We start from the raw sequence: 21,211 nt of genomic DNA on the forward strand, positions 1-21,211 counted from the left end.
GATTGCAGGGGAGCAGAACAGAAAGAGGCCAATTTCCTGGCAAATGTTTCCAAGCTCAGGTTGTAGCTGCTCTGTTTGAGGGGTATGGGTGGGGGCATGTGTGCCCACATGGGATGCGTCAGAAATCCCTTGCGCTTCCCAAGGCTGAGGGAGATAAATGCAACCCCAAACACAGCAATTCAGTGATACAAGAGCTTTATGGGAGCTGACTTCCAGCCTCACGGCTCCTTTACCCTCTCAGTTAATATTTATACAGCTCAATATTTGTGCAAGGGGAGCAATATTAACAAGAATGCCCGTGGGGCACCCAGGAGAGCAGCTCTGACTGTGGGCCAGGCACTGGCCACCTCCCTGTGATGGGGCACCAGCATAACACAGAGAATGAGAGAATCATCAAAGGCAGAGTTTTAGCCCTGGGCATTTAATCCAGGCTCCGTGTGCATGTGTGGCTACAGAGATAAAGGGCAGCCAGGATAAATCCCGGGGCACAGAGGCTGAACTGCCAAAACAGAGTTAAAACACTGCCATGTTCTCAGCACTGAAATACTTGGAAATCGGGCCAAGAAACTGGACTTTGGGGAAAGATCAAAGGATAAGTACATCTCACCATCGTGTTTCCTTTTATTTTTTTTTTTAAACTGTGATCAGATTTGCAGGAGTAGAAATGGGTTTTAAAGAGGCGAGAACAGGCTGCCCCTCCCGAGGACTCTCCCCTGCTCTGCGGGAGCCGCATTAACTCTGTCTAAAAGGAGTAGCCATGCCATGACTCATACTTTCCACTCCCCATAATCCCTCTCAGTAGGGTGCAGACTTAAGAGTTTTCCTCTGACTTCTGACTTCTATTTTGTTATAATTTATGCACCTGCTTTGGGAGATCCTTTGAAAAATCTGACAGTGGAGGGGGAAAAAAAGGAGCCTGTGTTATCTGTCTGATGGACAGGCTGAAAAAAACACCCCAGCACAGTGAAATTCTGCATTAGCCAGGAAAATAACATCTGCGTCTACAGCTTTCTACCAGGCTGTTAGTAACAAAAACTAAACTACTAGAAATCCTTTGTCACAACAAGGGCAGAGCTTAAGTGAAAGAATAAGCAGTTCAACTGAGTCAGAAGCGTGTGGCTGACACAAGACAGAGCGAATGTCTTTTTGAAAAAACACGCCAATGAATTATGTACAAGCCCACACTCAAGGGCCCAGATCCCATGTCAGGCTCCCAGTGATTTCAGCAGTGGCCATGGTGGGTCCCACATGCTTCCTGAGCCTCCGGGGCCAAGCACGAGGCAGCGGGTACTTCTGTAAAAGGATTTCTTTTTATGGGGTTTTGGAAAGGTCAATAAATAAAATCTAAGTTTTGACATGCCAGCTATTTTAGGAAAAGTGACTTTTTTCCATTGTCCCTGGGTCTGAAACAGGGAACACTACTGCTTCAAAGCCACTCTGGAGCTGCAGTTCTACACACAACCCCGGGCTATGTCACCACTGCAACTAACAGTCTGCAGGTGACAGTCCACGGGACCTTCCCCATCCAGCCCAGATGGCCCCGGGTCCACAATCCATGTGGTTTGTGCCTTGCAGCCTCTCTGCAGCCTGTCCTCAACACAACCAATGCACCTGATCCCCCCTGCCAGCCCCACTTCCAGCCAAGTGCTTCCTCCCCTGCCTTCTGTTGGCACCAGCCCCCAAGGCTTTCCCAAGGCAAAGAGCCCTTCCTGGGCTCCAACGCTCCATTTCCAGCTCTCTGCTCTGCACCACACGTTACTGCAGGAGGGAAAGCACACAGTGCACCTCCCCTCTGGTTCCTACAAAAGCTGAGTTCACCTCGAAGGGCAGATTTCATTGCCCGGGTCTCAGGGGCAGCTGTCCTGGTGTGTCCCACCTGGCTGTGAGATGTGTCCTCGCTGTGAAGAGACACACCCAGAGCACTGTGCAACACTGCCCAGCGCCCCCCTCAAATCAGATCCTGCCCTCAAAAACCTCTTCTGCCTCACCCAGAATATAAAACTGTAAGCGAGGAAGATTTCCTTGAGTTACTGTTTGTTATTACGCTCTGTTGGTCTAAGTTGTGTATTTTTGCTGTCTCAGATTGCTTATTCCATCTAGAGAAATAGCAGCAAATGCACAACATGTGCTGGAAAAACAAACAGTTTTACTGCTGGCTTTCTGGAAGCTTTTGGTAAATAGCTGCACCTGGTTCCAAGTGTACTTTGTTCTAAAGTGCTGGTAGTACCTGCCTGATGTTGTGCTCTCTGAGGCTGTTAATTAAGAAAATGTTGAGTTTTATTGGTGTTTGCATTTGGCGCTGTGTTTTGAACATATGAATGAGTGGTGCCCCTGGGGAATATTATTATTTCTGCTGGAATACAAATTGAAAAAATATGTGAATAATAGAGACAGACCCTCTCAAAACAGCTCAGTTTATCGACTCCATTTCTAGAAAGTCATATTACCCAGGTGAGAGTACATCAATGATGCAAAATTGCTAAGGTGGTGAGCTATTTCAGGATATTCCAAACCCAAATGATAACATCTTGGTACTCTCCTGTGATGGATTTACTGAGTGTTAATCCTTCTGCATATCCTCGTCCTGCAGTCAATGAGCAGCTCTCCTCTGAAAAGCTCAGGAGCCTTTAACATCCATCATCTTGATGACTGCAAGCATCTCTTTTATGGTGTGAGCCCCAGGAATGACTTGCACCTATATGAGAGTATAGAATTTTAAGAGTACTCCTTTCCCTGGAACTTCCCTGAATGTTAATAATGGGAAGAGGACAAGAAGACAGTGGGAAGAGATTTAGAACTTTGCTGGTCTGCATTAAAGGTGGAGCCCATAGGTAGCGTCTCCAGGTTACCTGTGACCTTCACCATTCTTAATGCCACTAATGTAAACACCTTACTCCACACAAACCTCCTCGTATCATTCAACAAATTTAAAAGGAGCAAATTTGACAGTTTGTGCACTTTTATGGCCTTCCCCCAGTAGTGGGGGAAGCATTTGCTCAGAAATCTCAATTATAGCCCTGCTGTTAGCTCTATAATTAGACCTGTTTGGTCATTTTGAATGTAGTGTGTGTTGTTCACCTCAAATAGCAAATAACCTGCCGTTCCACCCACACTTTGTGCACCTCTCCAAAGGCTTAGAAGCTTGGCTGCCTGTGTGGTTCCAGACAATGGACCTGGACTGCTTTGGGGATCCTGGTGAGGAGCCCTGGTCATGAGCTCAGCTCGGGCAGCAGCCGCTCAAACCTGTGGCTGCAGGGAAAGGAGAGAACCCGCTCCTTGTGCTATTCCTGCAGCACAGAGCTCAAATTGAAGACTTTGATCAAACGCTGCAGAAGTGCTGGCAGCTCTGCCCATCAGTGCAGAGCTTCCTCAGGGCTTTGCCAGCACATGGAGTGCTGTTCATCAGCATGGCACTCCAGAGCATCCCAGCGCAACACTTGCCTCCTACCACCCTCACATGAAACCTCACAAACCACAAGAGACCTCTGTAAATAGCAGGGGAAGTACAAACAAGACCAAACCATGAGCCTTAGCATTAATACTGCTATACCATTGACTGCTGAACCCAAAGAAACTATTTTTCTTTCTTTCCCTTGCCCTACCCCCACCAGAGGTATCAGACAGTCCCATGGCAACCAGCCTTTCAGAGTAGTTGTCATTTGGTCAATACAACTTGAATCATCAATCAGAAAACCAGGTCCTTTCACCTAATCTGCTTCTTTACAAAGAAGTAATTTGGCCCGTACAGGTGCTGTAAAACTGCCCCGTGACTGAGTTATTTTGGGATAATGTGTGGTGGGGTCACAGAGCCCCTGCAGTGGAATCATTTGCTGCAGAAGGCTTTCATTCAGCCCTCCGTGACTACCTCAATCACAAACACAAGGGATCATTTGCCATCCACAGTCTCCATGGCTTCAAATACGCAATCGAGGATTAAATTGTCCTACACAACACACACAGAAACATCACCCAGGGAGTCAGTGCAAGCTGGTGTAAGGTAAAGCCAACCCTGGCTTCTACCAGCTTCACTTCCACCCGGGAAGCCTCAGCAAGGGCCTGGCTAAGCCCTTATCGCTGCCCGAGCCAATACAGCCACTTGCTATTGAGAAAATAACATAATTGCACACCAAGAGCTAAAGTCTAAAGAAACCATATCGATTTTGTTGTTGAGGCCTATGTTTCTAGGATTGCTGGCCTACCAAGATGTGTTTTGCAAACAAAGACAGAAAAGAGCAGAGAAATCTCATTAATGATAGAACAAATAACCCAGCAATGCAACGGGGCTTGTTTCAAGCTCAGATCTCGAAGGTGATGGATTTTAAGGTGCTGGCATCTTGTGCTCATCGCTTGATGGGTGGTTTTGAATGGCACTAGGTCACTAGTCATTAATTAGAGACAAATTTTGTATTGTGCCCCTACCAATAGAGGAGGAAGGGGGCTTACAGTGCCCAAACTCTCCTGTACTTGAGCACTGTGAGGGGATGCCACAGAAGATGGAGGAGTAGTGAAGAGGGAACAGCTGTCATGTGAGAAGGAGGAAAACTGAGTTATGGCAAGAAGTGTCTGGCTGGATGATGCTGAGCAGGGATTTCAAATGTGGGGGACCATGTTGAAAATTTATGCAGAGTTGCAAAGGAATGCCCAAGAGATGACTTGAGGGTGAAGCATGAAAAATGGCACGTCTACACTACTGTTGTTTCCAATAAATATGGCACAGACTGGGCAGAGAGCTGGAGATCACTGTCCAATGTCAACAGACATGTGGTTCCTCCAGCAATCCCTTCATTTCCGTGTAGGCAGAAACTATGGCAAACATTGACTGTCTTTATGATAACTACTGCACAAAGACTCAGCACCAGCTACCTGGAGGCTTTACACATGCTGGAGAAGTGCTGCTCTCTCAGATTTGGCCATTCACTATCTTACACTTCCACCCAATCTGCAGGGCAACAGCTTTCCAATACAGCCTCCCCAGGAAAGTCTCGTTCTCTGTAGACAGCAGACTCTCATGCTTCCAGCCTAACACACCAGCATGCAGAAGGACACTGTCCAGAAGGAAAACAGAGCCCAGGATGCATATTAATTACTGGTGGCACAAAGCCCAGGCAAGGTTGCTGCTCCATAGTCAGGCTATAAATCTGTCCAAATAGGATTCTGGCCACGTCTGCCTTGTTTATATTACAAAATTTTATGGCCATGTGATTCTTCACCTGGAGAGGAAGAATATCCCCGTGCAGCCAGTTAAGGGCTGAGATTTATTATCTGACAAAATAGCTCTGGATGTTCCTGCAGGCCGGGCAGTGTCCGTATGTGCCAGTGGCTGTGGTGTTCCCAGGAACAGGAGGCTTTCCCTGAGGAACTGCCCGGCTGCAGAGGGACCCCTGCTCAGCACCTGGTCACAAGTTCCTGTAGAAGTTTTATCCCTTTGTTTTCCCCAGCAGAAAAGCCTTAGAATAATAGAAATCTTCAAGTCACCCTACCCCTACCAGCCTGTTGAGCTAACCAAGCTCCTGCAAGGGCATCCCACCCCCTGCCCCGGGGAGAACCCAGCCCATCAGAGAGTTGCTGTGACATGGACTTCTGCTTTGAGAGGGGGTTGCTATGGAGTTTAGGAAGGTACTTCACAATGAGGCTCTCCCCACTTTGTGCCACTCTCTTGCAATGAGACTGGCCCTGGGATGCCAGCAGGAGAGAGAATCCAATTGTTGCTTCACCAGGGAGGGGAAGGGACTCCAGCTGAATGTGCAGTGGCAGACTGATTGTTGAATTAGAGATAAAACATGTTTCCTTCCCTGTGTCAGCCACACCTCACAGCTCCTGGACCCAGCACTGCCACAGTTACAGCACAAAAAGCAGATGAGACCTTAATGGTCACACAGGGCTTGGGCTCATGAGGTCCTTCACTGCAGCCCAGTGTCCAGCTGAGGGAGGTGACTGCTGGTGTGACCACTGGTGTGACCACTCTGAGCCCCAGCCAAGGGCACAGCACACGGTTGACAGGCTCCAGGTCAGGAGGTGGATTGGCACTGCCTGCACGGCTGACCTGGTGTGGGAAGCACTTGCCTGTGGCTCAAACCTGAGCTGGGAATGCTGCTCGTGTCTCAGTGTGCCTCAGTTTTCCCTGTCTGCAAGGCAGACACCTGCAGAGCACTGTGATCCCCTCGTGAGGGACACTACAGAGACCAGGGCAGAGAACAACCTTTCCTGCAGGTATGAAGGTTCTAACATCTGCAAGCAGAAGCAAGAAAGTGTCCACACAGATGAAAACGTAAAATAAAATTCAGATTGTTGAACATCTGTTCCACAGAAACAATCTCTGTAGGCTTCTTGGATGTTGCAGATGTCACATTAACCTTAAGGACTTAAGAATTTTAACTGGAGGAGGAAAATGTCCTTATTTTTGTAGAAACTTTGCCAGCACACACTCCTGGCCTCCTCAGTGAAATGGGTCCTTTAATTGAACCATAACTTGCTCCCTCTTTGCTACATGTTTAACGTTAAGCAGATGCTTAAGACTGGTTGACTTCCAGGAGATTACTCAAATGCTGAAAGTCAGGTGTGTGCTGAAGTTTCCAACTCTTAGCAGGGGTTTCATTTCACCTCTGCTCAGATGCAATCAGAGGGTCAAGCTGGATCCAAGCACTGGGCAGAGCAGGAAGATCAGCTTTGTCTGATTCTCTTAAGAGACAACTTCGAAAAAGGGCGAGGGAAGGCATCTTCCATTCCTTGTTATTACATGAACATATAGCTCCAAAAATCTCCATTCTCTACTGGGTCCCGAAGGAAAACATTTGAAATAATCCATATTCATTAGAGTTTTTAATCCCTCACACACCAGAATTCAGCAGGCAGCTAATGAAGAAGACAATTATGCAGCACTTCACACAAAGAGCAAACCGGAACAGGTGCAAAAGCTGGAGTGCTGCCACACTTGCTCTCTGTTCTTTGGCACAGGGATCAGTGCTTTACTTAAAACATACCCACACATCCCAACAGTTTAAGGAGTCAGTTTGAAAGGAAAAGAGGTGACACTGAAGATTAATCATTAGCTGTCGACCACCTAAGACATTAAATCAAAAAGGAGACAGGTGGCCAAACTCAGCTTTATCTGTACTCCTTCTGAAGAACACAGGCAGAAATGGTGCTGTACCAGCAGGGCAGTGAAAACACAGACTGTGTTTGGTTTGCCCTTTGAATTAGGGCTCCAGTGTACAAGTACAGGGCAAAGGAGTGGTGGCCAAAGGATTTATGGCCTACCAAGACAAGCATGGGAAAAGCAAAGAGAGATTTTCCATCTTTTGCAGATGTTGGTCAGAGGCACGGGAAAACAAAAATCCTCTTTTGGAGTTTGTGCAGAAAGCTCAGAGCAAAGCCATGACCCTGATGTGCTGGTACCAGCCATGGCACTGCCCAGCAGGCTGTCACTTCTCCTCAGGGTTTGATCCCACCTGTGTGGAGGATACACAAACCAGAGCAGTGCAACACCATGGGGCTGAGTTCAAGAACATGGAGCTTCTGGACTCACCAGAAACGTCCTGGGAAAGATGGCACCAAGGGCATCAATGGTGAAGGACTACTACTGAAAGAAATAGGCTTTCAAAGAGTGGGTTGCAATGTACCTTTGATGCAACAGATCATTCTGGGGGCAGGAAGAGGGAGCCTATTACCAGTGTTATGGCTTATTCCACCCAAAAAAGCCTAAGGAAAGGAAATATTCCAGCAGGTAGGTGATAATGTAGGGAACAAGGGATGATAAGATAGCAAAGATATGAACTGCTTAAAGACCTGGGGGAAAAGAAAAAAAGAATAAATTTAGGAAGAGACTTAGTACTTGATTTCTGTTAGGATATAAAGCAATTAATTACTGATAGAAAGGTTCTGATTTGCTGACCATTTAAACACACAACTGCACCTCATGCAATGACATCCATAATTTGCACACAATTATCCTGTTTTTCCACACACAGATTAAGTAATTGCTTGTATAAACTGAAAGATACATTTGCATAATCCAGCTGCCTGATTTGCATGTGAAATCACAGCAACTATGTGTACAACCCAGCTGCTCCTCCTTCCCTTGCACACGCACCACACCCCCCTCAGTCTGCTCACACCAAGGCCAGGGAAGCATCAGCAATGCACCCATGGACTGCCCCTAGGAAAGCTTCCCAGTTGCTCCAGATTAGTTTATAGCAACAAAGCCTGTGATGCAACAAGCTAAGGTGAGTGAAGCAGGGACAGCCAAAGCAGTAACTTTCTGTCCGTATCTGCCCCACTCCCTGTTTTGGACATCACTGCCCTGAGCAGATGGGTCCTGCAATTCCTCCCTCCTCTCAACAGTTCAGAGCCCTGCTGGAAACTGGGATCCCAGTTTAAGTAGGGAAGTGGTGGTGAGGTGAGCAGCACAGTGGCAGAGTAGGTAGAGGCACATCATCCTTCTGCCATTCCTCCTCAGGAAACAGGCCAGATTGCTAATGGGATCAGTAATTATGGAAACTAATCCCATACCTTTCTACAGCAGTTTTCACTTTCTCTGTAAAACATTTTTATGACCCATTTTGGGGTAGTGTACACGAGCTGTGAGTCAGGACCCTGTTGCACTTAGTGCTACATAAACACCGAACAAAAAGACAGAACTTCCTAGAAAGAGTTTATGAATTAAATAAATTACATCTATAACTTCTGGAAGTGCCATGCCCAAGTTATCTGGACCACGAAGCAAGTTTTGCAGAAGATAGTGCAAACTAAAAAGTATTTCACAGCCTCTTTACAAGAAGCTCTTAAGAGCATCTTTAAAAATAACTGTTAAGTCAAGTGGGTTTTGTTTGTGGACATTCATTCATAGCCAGAAACTTCAGCAAATGTGTTCTTTAGTTTAATGAACATGCAAAACTAATGGAATTGTACCTGCCCCAGTGTTCAGCAGAGGAACAGAGGCCAGATATCCCTCTGGTGGGACCCAATGCACTTGCCTAGCATGATGAAAATCTGATATTTCAGCAGGCATGTGCTGGAGCTTTGGCCAGGGCTGTGGGTGTTAAATGAGACCATTCCCTGGGATTGCTGAGGTCTAAAGTTACACCTATAGAATAACACTGTGTGTAAACACAGACAGAGAGAGCACAAACATGTCAATTAGCAAAATGCACTCTGATACCTGGCATGTTCTAGAATGCAGCACATCTTATGTTTGGTGCAAATATCTTACCAGGACAGCCCAGAAGTGTCCTGTCCTGTCCTGCTGAGCCACATACAGGAACTTGGAGTTAGGAAAGGGTCAAAACACATACAGGGAGCTTTGGGTCTGTCAGTCCCTTGGGTGGCATGAAAGATTCATGAGGTTCTTGCTCCTGAAAAGCTCCCTTTGATAAGTTCTGCTTCAGCCAAGGCAGGGCTAGTAGGACCCTGACCACTAGGAATTAATCAGCCTTTCCAGGCTACACTTCACCTGCTTCAAATTTACCTTGAAGGATCAAAATAACAGTAAGCTGGATCCAATATACCTGGCGTTTGCAAACCCACCACTTTGTCAAAATAAAGCAAAAGTAAATGCTAGTTATGCCATTTGGCATCTCCTCCAGAAGGAGAAACTAGAGGTTGACATGTCTGAGAGCTCTCATGGTACCAGAAGGTCTTCAGTACTCCTTGGAACATGGCCCAAGAGCAGGGGAGCAGTCAGAGATGAAACACTGAAGTGTGAAAGTCCTCTGGATGTCAGCTGAGGGGTAGAGAGACCCTTCATGGGATGCTACACGCTCTTGCTGGGCTGCCCTCGGGGACCCCTCATGCCCAGGATAACACAGAGTTCTCCTGGAGCGAGGATCAGTAAATCCCAGTGCTGAGGCTGCATTGGAGAGGCTGCTGCCACCAGCTCTGCTGCCTTCAACCAGGACGTGAGCTCTGCTGCCTTCAACCAGGACGTGAGCCCTGCTGCCTTCAACCAGGACGTGAGCTCTGCTGCCTTCAACCAGGACGTGAGCTCTGCTGCCAATCACAACTTTCCTCTTGCCAGCAGAGAAAACACTGCACTGGTTGAGAAAATCTCCCAGCTGCTGTGCTCAGCCTTTGTCCAACACCACTCAGCTCCAGAGGCAAACTGCTGGATTCACACAAAGTACAGCCACAGGATGATGGCATCTGCTCCAGCTGCTTTACCTTTCGAGACCAGCTTTGCTCTTGCCTGTCTCTAGGAGATTTTCTTATTTACTATTTCTTCTGCATTGTCATATTTCAGTGCAGATTGATAGCAATAGTTACTGCACCAGAGAGGTGTGAGGATTACTTAATTAATGTTTGTGAAGCACTTTTAGATCATCAGATGAAAGCAGCTAAGAAGCAATGTATAATTATTATGTATTATTAATAAACTTCTGGCACAATGACAGGAGGGAAGACAACACTTCTTTTTTTTTTAATCCTTTCATTTTCTAAAAAGATTCAACTTTTATGCTATGAAGGACAGATTTACCAAAAATTCACAAGTAAGTAAACAAGGAGTGAAAGCTCCTTATTCCACTAGGGAGGCTGGGTGGTTCTGGCAAAGACAGCAAACACTGCCTCAGAAAGCGAGTTCCACTCCTTGTCTATCCAGACACTTGATGAATCCCTAGTTTTTGAGAGTGGCCAGATATGGAAAAGTACAGGGATGCTACAGACATTGCTAATAGTGGAAGCAGTCAAATGCACCAGTTACAAGAAGCAGTAAGTTTGTTTAATGTGTGATCACTATGGCTGACAAAAACATGTGCTGCAGAAGCAATGATGTGTGCAAAGCAAGAGATGGACCTCTTGAAACAAACAGAAAAGTCACAGCTGTGTGAACCAAGTTTCTCAGAGCTGAGAACGTGCCAGATGCAAAAGAGATTCCCAGAAATGTGAAGAAACCCCATCTCAGAGGGATTCCATGGAAGCAGCAAACTCTTATGTACTACAGCTGCCACTTGAACACTTATGGCTGGAATCCAGCTGTGCCAAAGAAAAAGGTGGTCCAGAGGTTAGGGGTGAGTTACAATTCTGTCCCTTGCTCCATCACCGACCCTGAGAAGCCAGTTAGTCCCCCTGTACCCTCTCCAAATAAACCAGGATAATCTCCTTGAAAAGGCAACTCAGAGGACAAACACGTGATGCGCTTAGATGCCAGGACAGAGAAAGTCAGGGATGGACAGACACCAAATCACTGGAGGGAAGGACAAGAAAAGACTGGACACAGTCACACAAAAGGGTCCTCAGGGATCCAAGCTGCTGCTCCTGGTGCTTTGTGCCAGAACATGTTTCCATTCCCAGTTTACACTCCCATCAGATACCATTGAAACCAGCCAAGCAAAGCACAGCTGGCACATGGAAGAGATTCCTTGTCATGGAAAGTGTGCTTACTACAGTTCCTGCCCCTACCAAAGATTTTAAGTGGTGACATTCTGACAGGCATCTTTGCTCACATCTTCAGCTTATTCTTTTAGCAAAATGAGGGGCTTTTAAAGACATACCCAGAAGGAATCTGAAGTCTGAAATAAAATTTGGTAAGCATAATCATGTTTTAGGAAACATTTTGCCCATCAGTACCAATGACAGAGCATTTCTGGTGTTTATGCTGTTTATGTACTGCAAATGAGATTTACAGTTCCATTCTGTTCAAAAATGAGCAAGAGCAAATAGACTTAAATAAAATAAAACCAAACTAATCTGTCCTTTTGGCTAGAGATTCTGCATGAATCCTAGTCAAAAGAGTATTGCATAAGTTCAACTCATAATAAGAGGAACTGTTACTTACTATAGGGAAAAAAAGAGCTTTCAAATAAATTCTTCCTTCCATTTGCTTTGACTGTTCACCAGCTTTTATTAGTGACAAGATTTTATCAGATTAGATGGATGTTGTCAATATGAGTTTAAGATACCAACAAGTGCTTTAGTTTTGGCTTTGCTACCGATTTCTCTTGTCCAAACCCAGGTTTCAAACACACAACCAAGAGCCTGAATGCTAAGGTCCCACTGCAGTGCCAGCCCCTCAGGGGAAGGGTCACAAATGACCCACATCCATGGGACCAAAGGTCCACATGCTTGGAGCAGAATAACTGCAAACCTCATCAAAAACACTCACGGGAATCACAATGGGTCTGGGAGAGACTTGTGAATGGAGAAAGGGGGAACACTCCTAAAAATGCAGGTACATCTCTGAGACCAGGTTGAAGGGAGCTCCCAAGCTACCAGAAGCCCATGCTCTGCCCCTCATATTCACACTGGTGCTGTTGCTACCAAGAGTGGCAATTGCTTTGTCTGGGGAGACTCCATTCCTGATGAGTAACACTCAAATGTTCATTACATTTGCTGTGCTCAAAGTGGAGCTGGTTGATCAGATTAGTTCTTAATTGAAGATAAATACCTTCCTTATACAGGTTAATTTTGATACAAAGGAACCCCCATATGCAAGAGCAGTTTTAATATATGTGCATACATATCAATATATCCTATAGTGGACATGTATTATGATTTATTTAATCATTTCACAACACAGGGGTTTTTCTTATATTTGTTAGTCTGACATATTTACTCTCTTGCTATTCAAAACAGTTTAGCAGCATCCCCTCCTTAGAGCCAGAGCTGCATCAGAGCACGTGGAAAACACCCCGCTACAGACCTTCTGCTTTTAGATCTACCAGAGCAAAACCTGCTATTTTTCTGTAACCACTCATCCCTCAAAACTGACAAAGCTTCCCAGCACCTTCCCATGCAGGCTGGACTCATTCCAGTAGGAATACCTGTGCTGAAACAGGGAGAGGTTTGATTTCTCACTCCATCCCCCTGGATAAACTGCCAGAGAGCTTCCAGCACCTTTCCCTCTGTAAGATCTCGCTGTAGGCAGCAGGCACAGGGACTGCTGGAAGATCATCCATACCATGAAAACATCCTGGTGACATGGGACACCAGGAATCCAGTGTCCACCCCCCCAGCTCTGCCCTGGTCTGCCCCACTGACCTTGAGCAATGGTCACCTCTTCACTTTAAGATGGGGATAATACATATATCACAGGTTTGTCCTGGTCTTAACTAATCCATCTTTTCAAAGCACTTTCAGAGCTTTGCTTGATGAGCATAGACATTATAATACTCGTCTGCTCCCGTTACATTCAGTGGGAGTTTTACCCTGCACAGAAACACGACTGGTCTGCTGCTGTTATTGGGGGACTTAGAAAATGTGCTTGGGAGGTTTGAATCCAGTGTTTGGGGAGGGGCCAGAGCAGGCACAAAGGCACAGTGCTTGCCTAGGGATGCTCAGCACTCTTCCAGGTTCACTCTACAACACAGAGTAGAAACTTTCATTAAAAAAATCAGAATGAGACCTCACCCAGTCCCTACTGGTAAACATGTTTAGGAGACAGGAGAGTCCAGAAGAAAAGCTAGGACAGTGGGGAGAAGCCAGAGACCAGGTAAACCTGGGGAAAGCTCACCACAAGGTTTACTTTTGTTGTACTGAGTACCTGAGAATGCCAGGAGGTGAACATGTGGCTGTTGCCTCAGAGACTAAACTTAGGGCAAGGTCATCTTAAGGATAAAGAGTGCCAAAGCTAAAGCAGCTCAGGCAATGCCAGTCAAGCAGTGAGGTGTGGGGAGGAATCCCTGAGCTGTCACCAGCTCATCAGTCCTTGGCACAGAGCAATGAGGAGCCAATTCACCTCCTCAGCCCTCGAGGCAGTTTTGCCCCGTTAGGACAGAGACCCCTGAGCTCAGCTGTGCCACAGTGTCAGTGCTCCCAGTCCTGCTGCAACACAGGGAGCCAACCCAGCCCATGGTGGAGCTGAGCCCCTAGATCTAGGAATCAAACTGGTCAACTCCCATCACAGTCAGGGCCTGATCCCTGTCTGCCTGAACGTAGCAGAAGCAGTGACAATGTAGAGCTTCTATGCACAGCTTCTTGAGAGAGGGCTCCTATTAATGCCTTGCTCACATTCACTGGCCACACTGTGCCTCTATTGCTGCCAGATCTCTCCATGGAGTAAATCATATTGACTGTGTTTATTATAAGAACTAAGTGATCAGCTGTGAACTTTCTTTGACATAAATATTTTGCCATTAGCAATGACAAATAGCAACGCTCACGCTGTAAAAGTAACATTGGATTATTCCTCTCCATGGGGGCATTCACGTCAAGAGAAATCAGAAGGGAATTGTGATTGGAGGAATGGGTGAAAGGAAGAATGTGATGGCAAGAATATTTATCCCACTGTGTAAGAAGAGTTAAGAAAGTATTTTTAAAAAGTGAAAAGAATGGATTTTTCCAGAGAGCTGTGGAGTGCCTGTGCAGAGGCAGCTCTGACACTGCCATGGTCAGGGTGTACACACTACACCACACCAGCATTTCCTGGGGGGATCAGGTCCAGCACTTTTCTTCTGAGTCCCATTATTACTAAACCACTGCAGTTACAGCTGAACAAAACAGGGATTTTCCATTGTTGCAAGATTTCCTACTTTTTCACTGGTGATGTTGGCACCTCAAACCCCGTCTGCTCTCAGGCTGAACAGGATGAGAGAATGCTGAGCAGAAGAGGAAATTAATTTCTCTGAGGAGATTTTTTTTTTCAAAGGTACAAATGAAGAGCTGGTGCTTTAAAAATAGCATTGGCTATACTTCTATAGCACACATCCTCCAGGGAATTCAGTCGGAGCGTGTAAGCTTGTCGCTTCCCTCCTGAGGCAGGCAGGCTCACGTGAATGCAGATGCTCAGGCTCAGGGAGGACCAAACTCACTCCAGGCTCTCCCGGCAGGAAGTCACAGAGAAGTTAAAAATCCAGGAGGATGCCTACACATGTGTTCATGCATACTGTACTTCATGGACTAGAGGGCAAGTACATTGAAATAACCAGGTCCAACAGTTAGCTTTCCTTTTATAAAGTTCTTTAGGGACTGCAGAGCTGCAGGCTTGGATTGGAAACTGGTGAACCCAAACCATCTTCAGGCAGGAAGTGCTGGTAACTTCCTGCCTGGATCCAAGGGCTGCAGTAACAGGTCTGGAGAAAGGATCACCTTAAAAGGGTGAGGATCCCTGGAGAGCTTAGACCGAGTTTGCAGATGGATGGGCAGATGCATCCCATGCAGGATGGATGCAGGATGCAATGCCATCAGCCAGGGTGTGTTACAAGGACTTCCAGCAAGACTCTTTAGAGCCAGGGAAGAATCATAGGACATAGCTAATAGGCAGGCAATATTACTAGGGTTTGGGAGGGGGTTTTCTCCCCCAGCTTGGAATTTGTGGAGGCTGTAATGGAGAGGAGTTCTGGGAACTGTCAGCACAGCAATACATTGTGGGGGAAGGTCATTCCTGAGGCAGACACAGAGGACACATTGCAGGGAACTGAATGTAGGAATTAGGGCTCTCCAGACTGAAGATTTAAGTCCACTGGAAGGACAAGCACCCAGAAAGGAGCTGCAGGACGAAAAGAGACTGATACAGAACAGCAGTCAATTGTGTGTCCACAGGACAGTGCTGTGCTAGAAACCCAGTGATAAGCTATATACCAAAATGGCAAATCCCTGAACCCAGGGGACTTGGAATGAGGCTCTGCTTTTGAGGATCTCTGAAGACAGGAGTTCACTTTGGATGAAGGGAAAAAGTCTCCTATATATAGCAAAAAAACCAAGGCAGTTGCATCACACACACACACAAAAAAAGTAAGTCACAGATACAAGCAAAATATGGGCAATCTGGCTTTAATAGTCAAAGTCAACATCTGCCCTGTGGTGGGACCCTCAGAGACAGACAAGACATGGGCTAAGATGTGACCCCTGCAATTCAGGAGAGGGGTTTCCTCTACTGAATGCTAAATTCAGGCAGGTTTAGAGATGAATGAAAACTGCACACCATAAGGGACGGCCAGGAATAGAAAGCCCATGTGGGGGAAGAACGCTCTAGATGTAGCAAATGCATTTCCAAGAGGCTTTTATCATTCTTATTTTGTCACTACTATCAACAATAATAAGAAAAGAGCTTACAGAGCAGCCTCCCCAATCCCTAAGCAATGCATCCAGAGATTAGCAGCAGAGAGCAGTGGGCAGCAGAGAAAAGCTGTTCAAGGAATGTAGAGGCATGCATAATGAGATTATGGAATTGGAGTTGCATGTTTTCAAGGATAAATGTGATATTATTGCACTGGCAAAGGCATAGCAGGAGCAGGGGAAAGGATGAGAAATAGCCTGTCAGAAGAGAGGGATTGCTGCAGTTGAGCTCCAACAGGACAGGGACAAGTGGGAAGTGGAGGCAGCGAGGAGGAGAGGAAGTGCACATCCTACTTGACATGCAGATATGCAGAGAAGCTTTTTGCAAAGTGGGTGATGTCATCGTGTTTTTCTCAGCCTTCAGGACAGCAAGAGAAAAATAGATGAAACCAGCACATGCAGAGGAGTCTGTAAGACGAGTAGACTTTCCCCCTCCCCTCTGTGCAACACTAATTGCTCAAATATTGATCAGGGAAATAATTTGTGAGGACTAAAGGAGGAAAAGAAATCCTTTCTTCTTAAGAGGCAAAAAGGGCAATGTTTTTGCAGAGTTGCTAGAAAGGTCCAGGTGATCAGAGAATTTCCAAAACCATGTAAGTTAATTTAGGATGTTCAGTTGGTCTAAATTTTATTTGTTTATACTGGAAAACATGAAGCAACTGCAGTCTGTGATTTTTCAGGATACCACATGAAGTCTAGTTGGACTTACAGCTAGGCTGGTTCTCCCAAGGGGCACGAGTGTCTCACCAAGCTGGTGAGAGACCCATGGATCATAACTAGCCTTGGTTAGTAGAAAGCAACAGCTTCAGGAGGGACTTTGGCAAGCCAGGGCTGCCAGCTGGGCTGTGGGTGACAGGAACCAGCTGCCCAGGCTTAGTCTTGGCAAGAGAAAGAGCAATTAGGATCAAAAACCCAAACCAGAGCACTGGAGCACTGCTAGCCACTACTGCCCTGGCATGGACACGTAGCCTCAGGGAAAAGCAGCAGTTCTGCTTGGCTTCTGGAGAGCTGCTTTTCTTCCCTGAGGAAAGGAAAAGGAAAACTACCATGCAACAAAATCTAAAAGCTACTCCAGAAAATACGTGTACCTCATCCTCTTCTAGGGTAAATCCTGACAGAAGTGAGCACTAGAGAGTCATCTGTGGTTAAAAATGGATGTTGGGACTACACTAAAGTACAGGAAGAATACCATTAAAAAAAAAACAAAAAACAAAAACAAGAATCAACCACCAAACTATCAAGATAGACTGGGAGAATGATAAAAATAAGCATGAACATGCAAAAACAGTGACTGCAGGAAGAGGAGGAAGCATCCACAAAGCCTGCAGTGGGTATTTCTCAGAGATATACAGGCAAATAGCCACAGGAAGCAGGAGAATCAGACCCTTTGGAATATATTCTAAGGTTAGAGAGAAACAAATGGAGAATTTTATTAAATAACTGCCCGATAAATATTTCTTCATTCGGTGCGGGGCAAGTCCCTCAGTTCTCAATTTTGTGCCCAGGGGTTTTCCCACTGGGCAAGGTGAGTGCAGGGGAGGACAGCACAGCAGGGGCTTCCAAGCTCAATGGACTGGTGGGTGAAGTGGTTTGGGCACTGGTTGCACAGCCTGGCCCTGGGGAAGGGCTGGGGTGCTGCCCTGGTACCTCACACGGGGAGAGTGCAGCTGCAGGTACAGGGTGGGAGAGCAAACACCCCTCTGGCAGTGCTGGGGGGGACAGCAAGGATGGGGTTCCAACAGCCATCCAGTGCCTCTTCCAGAAATCTAGAGGCTCTCAAAGAGGGGGTGTTACAAAATACAAGAGTATTCTCTCAAGTCACGTACAGGGTTAAGCCTCACACATAAATAAGACCCTGCCTGCCTCAAGGTGGATAGTTTAAAAGCCAGACACAGTAGTCAAAAGATACAGGTAAATCCCCAGTGGATAAGAGAGCAACAAAAATAAAGATCTGGGAGATTCTTTTCTTATTTGAATGCTGTTTTCCACCCTAGGGTACATCACATATAATCCCATTTAAGTAAATAATGAAATCCACAAAACAAACAAAAAACCCCAGCCCAAGAACAACAACAACAACAAAAAAGCAGCAAACCCAAACACCTAAAATGCAAATACAAATAAAAGAGAACTCACTCAGCATTTAACTGGTTCCACTGTAACCCTGAGAAGTTCTGCAGTAAGCTGGTATGGAGGGGTCAGGTCAGGTGCTGTGCAGAAAATGTTAAAATACAGCCAGTGCTGACAGCCAAAGCCCCCCATGCTGGAGCAGGAGTCAGACAACAGGCACAACACTACAGAGGGACTGTGATGGCTTTGGGGGAGAATCTGCATTTGTAGCCATTTTCTTGACTTCTTAAAGAGAAGAAGTATCTTGTATTTTTTCCATTTGTTACATGAAAATACCTTTGCATTGAGTTGCGCAAGTGTGAAGAAAAAGAACAAGCAACAGTAGTTCAGGTTTCCCCAACAGTGGTTTTAGGCCCTCGTGTGACATTAAACCTCACAACAGTTCACTTTGTTCCCTTTCCACAGGAACAGTTTGAGCTCTCAGACCTGGCAAAGCAGATGAAGTCTGGCTTTAGGAGAGGTGACAGAAGTTCCCGGAGGCCCATGCCCTCAGTGAAAGTGCTCCACGCAGTGCCAGCTGAGGAAAGCTGGCCAGGAGCTGTCAGGCAGAGGCTCAGATTTAGCAAACGCAGCCCAAAAGGGAGCCTGGGCACAGCTGGATAGGTCAGATAACAGGTCAGGCTGCCAAGTCCCTCTCCCCATGTCCTTCCATCAGAAGCTGAAGAGTGAGTCCAGCCTACTCAATATGTGGATTGAATTTTCATGAAGGTGATCAAAGCAAAGGGCATACTCTGGTTCGAGGGAGAAGCTATCCACCAGCAGGGAGCAAATCGGATAAAGAACAGGCTTAGCCACGCTTCTGTCCCTGCCTGCTAAGCTAATTGTTCCTCAGGCCCGTTTTCCCTGTTACGCTTGAGATGAGGGGGAATCTGTGTTTTGGGGACTACTGGAATATTTGAGGTCTGAGAACATACAGCATCACTTTCATTGCAGTAATGAAGGCACAGAATGGCAGCTCTAAATGCTAAAGGTAATGATGCATTACCATTCGCTCTCAATTAATCCAGAGCCTGCAATGCCGAGTGCACTCACTCCGAGAATTTTCTCAGAAAATGAAGCTAGAGTGTATTTCATTTATAAATCACAAAAGACACTTATCTGGCAAGAATAACCCCTGCTCATATACAATAAATCATGAACATCAACAGTCTCTAATGGATTTTGAGTCAGTGCCACAGACAGTGAAGCCCAGGGCCTGTGTTTCAGGATTCCAGGACTGTGCCAAAGGAGCCTTATAAATTATTAATGCATTCAGCACAGTGTCATCTGTGCCACTGGAGAGAAAAAGACATTCTGGGGCTCCGTTTGTTGTTAAAAAAGTAATAATGGGTTCAGCAGGCAGACCATGCCTCTCCCATCCCTTGCCAGGATGAGCCAAGTTAGCTCCACACTTCATAAAATCCCTTCCCCAAACTTTCATACGCGCTCTTCATGACGAGCAGCATTCAGAGAAGAGAAAAAGAGAGGGAAAGAAGTCTGCTGTCACAAGAAGCCCACCAAAGCCAGACTTCCTGAGGGACAGAGCTAAGGTTTGTGTTCACAAATCTTGCAACAGGGAGATGCATCACAGAGGTAGCTGGGGCCTCTTTCTACTTTGCCATACGGTGAGGACGTGGGTACACAGAAAATTCAAGTTTTGGTCCCTACTGCTCAGTCTCTCATGCTTTTCAGTTATTCATCCCACAGTTTTCAACCTCTCCCCCTTCACTTTTGTCCCCATGGTTACTGAATCACTGTGTTCACAGAGATTTTCCTCACTAAAGAAAATGTGACTAACATGAGGCAGCTAAATTATCAGAGCCAACTCTGACATTGGTTTCTCCCAACATGGATCTTATCTTCAAAATGCCTTCAAATAGATCTGTTGCACTGGTACCAACTTTAAAGTAAGCAGCACTTCAGCTATTGACAGAGACAGAGCTGCATCAGTATTGCACAGGAAGATTTAAAATAGGCTGGAATCAGGTAAAGGATGACATTCAAACACCAGCTTTAGCAAACCCACAGCCTAGGACTGCATGATACAAATAACTAAAGAGATGCATTTCACCAGAAAAAATTAAATTAAGCCCAGAAGGGAAGGCATTATTTCCTGATTGGACCTGGGTCTAAGAGTTCAAGCAGATATCCTCTTCTTGAAGGCCAGTTTGGTTGAGCAGCAGGAGACATGCTTGTTTTAGGCCCAAAGAAATCTCTACTACAAAGTGCACCAAAACAGATCACTGGATAACAAGTGTAAAACCTCCAGCCACAGCAATCATTGCCTGCTGACCCACTGCTCAGTGGAGCTTCCCCCACACTGAGTAGCATAGGTGGTCCCAGGGAAGTTTAAACCAGATCACCTCCAAATTACCCAGAAAAAGATACAATAAAACTCGTTTGCATCAGAGAGGCCTTTCTCCCCTTCACTCGCAGCATCTGGTCAGCCACAAGAACCCAGATACTAAACCAAAGGCAGCAGGACAACACTTCATGTAAGCACCACCAGCCACAAGCCAGTAGAGACAAGACTTGAGAACGAACGTGGAACTCTTACCTTGGCCGCTACGGAGGAGTTGGGCTTCTCCAGGAGGTCCCAGAGCTTTTTCCTTTTCTCAGCACAGCAAGTGTTATCGAATTCCTCCCCTTCCCTTTCCCTCAGGGTCTCAGCTTCTCTCTTCAGCTCCTCGTTCATCTGCTCCTTCTTCTGGTGGTAGCGGGCCTGGCAGCAGGACTCCAGGTAGATCTCGTCCACCCCCCAGTAGTCCAGCTCCTGGCTGAAGGACAAGGCGCACATCTCCTCCATCATGTGCAGCTTGCCAGTACGGTAGAAGTTCAAGATTGAGGTGAATGCCCCGGGATGCCTGTCGAAGAAGTACTCGTTCTCCTCCAGGTTGTAGTCATCACAGATCTCCATGAGGGAGTCGTGTGTGTTGCAGTCTCTGAGCTTACCCAGCCTGGTCCGCGGCAACCTGTCCAAGGTCCGCCAGAGAACCTCGTGGGCCAGCCCCCCCACGTTGAGCTTGACCCTTCGGGAGCAGGCCTTGCTCCTGACGATCTCAGTGGGGTCCGGAGGCAAAGAGGTAGTAGAGCGAGATCCATGCTTATTCATCCCCAG

General features: G+C 46.4%; 1 protein-coding gene across 1 annotated transcript in view; it reads right to left on the reverse strand.

Annotated features, from left to right (window-relative positions):
- The window catches only part of KCNB1 (potassium voltage-gated channel subfamily B member 1), a 108,643-nt gene extending 87,438 nt beyond the window's left edge, over nucleotides 1-21,205 (reverse strand). Inside the window, exon 1 of the mRNA XM_008921689.3 lies at nucleotides 20,651-21,205. Within this exon, the coding sequence (XP_008919937.3) occupies nucleotides 20,651-21,205 (555 nt within the window). The remainder of the gene's footprint in view (nucleotides 1-20,650) is intronic.
- Nucleotides 21,206-21,211: the final 6 nt, after the last annotated feature.

This window comes from Manacus vitellinus, unplaced genomic scaffold (genome assembly GCF_001715985.3).
Source record: "Manacus vitellinus isolate BGI_N305 unplaced genomic scaffold, ASM171598v3 scaffold_26_pilon, whole genome shotgun sequence".
In the NCBI taxonomy this organism is placed as follows: domain Eukaryota; kingdom Metazoa; phylum Chordata; class Aves; order Passeriformes; family Pipridae; genus Manacus; species Manacus vitellinus.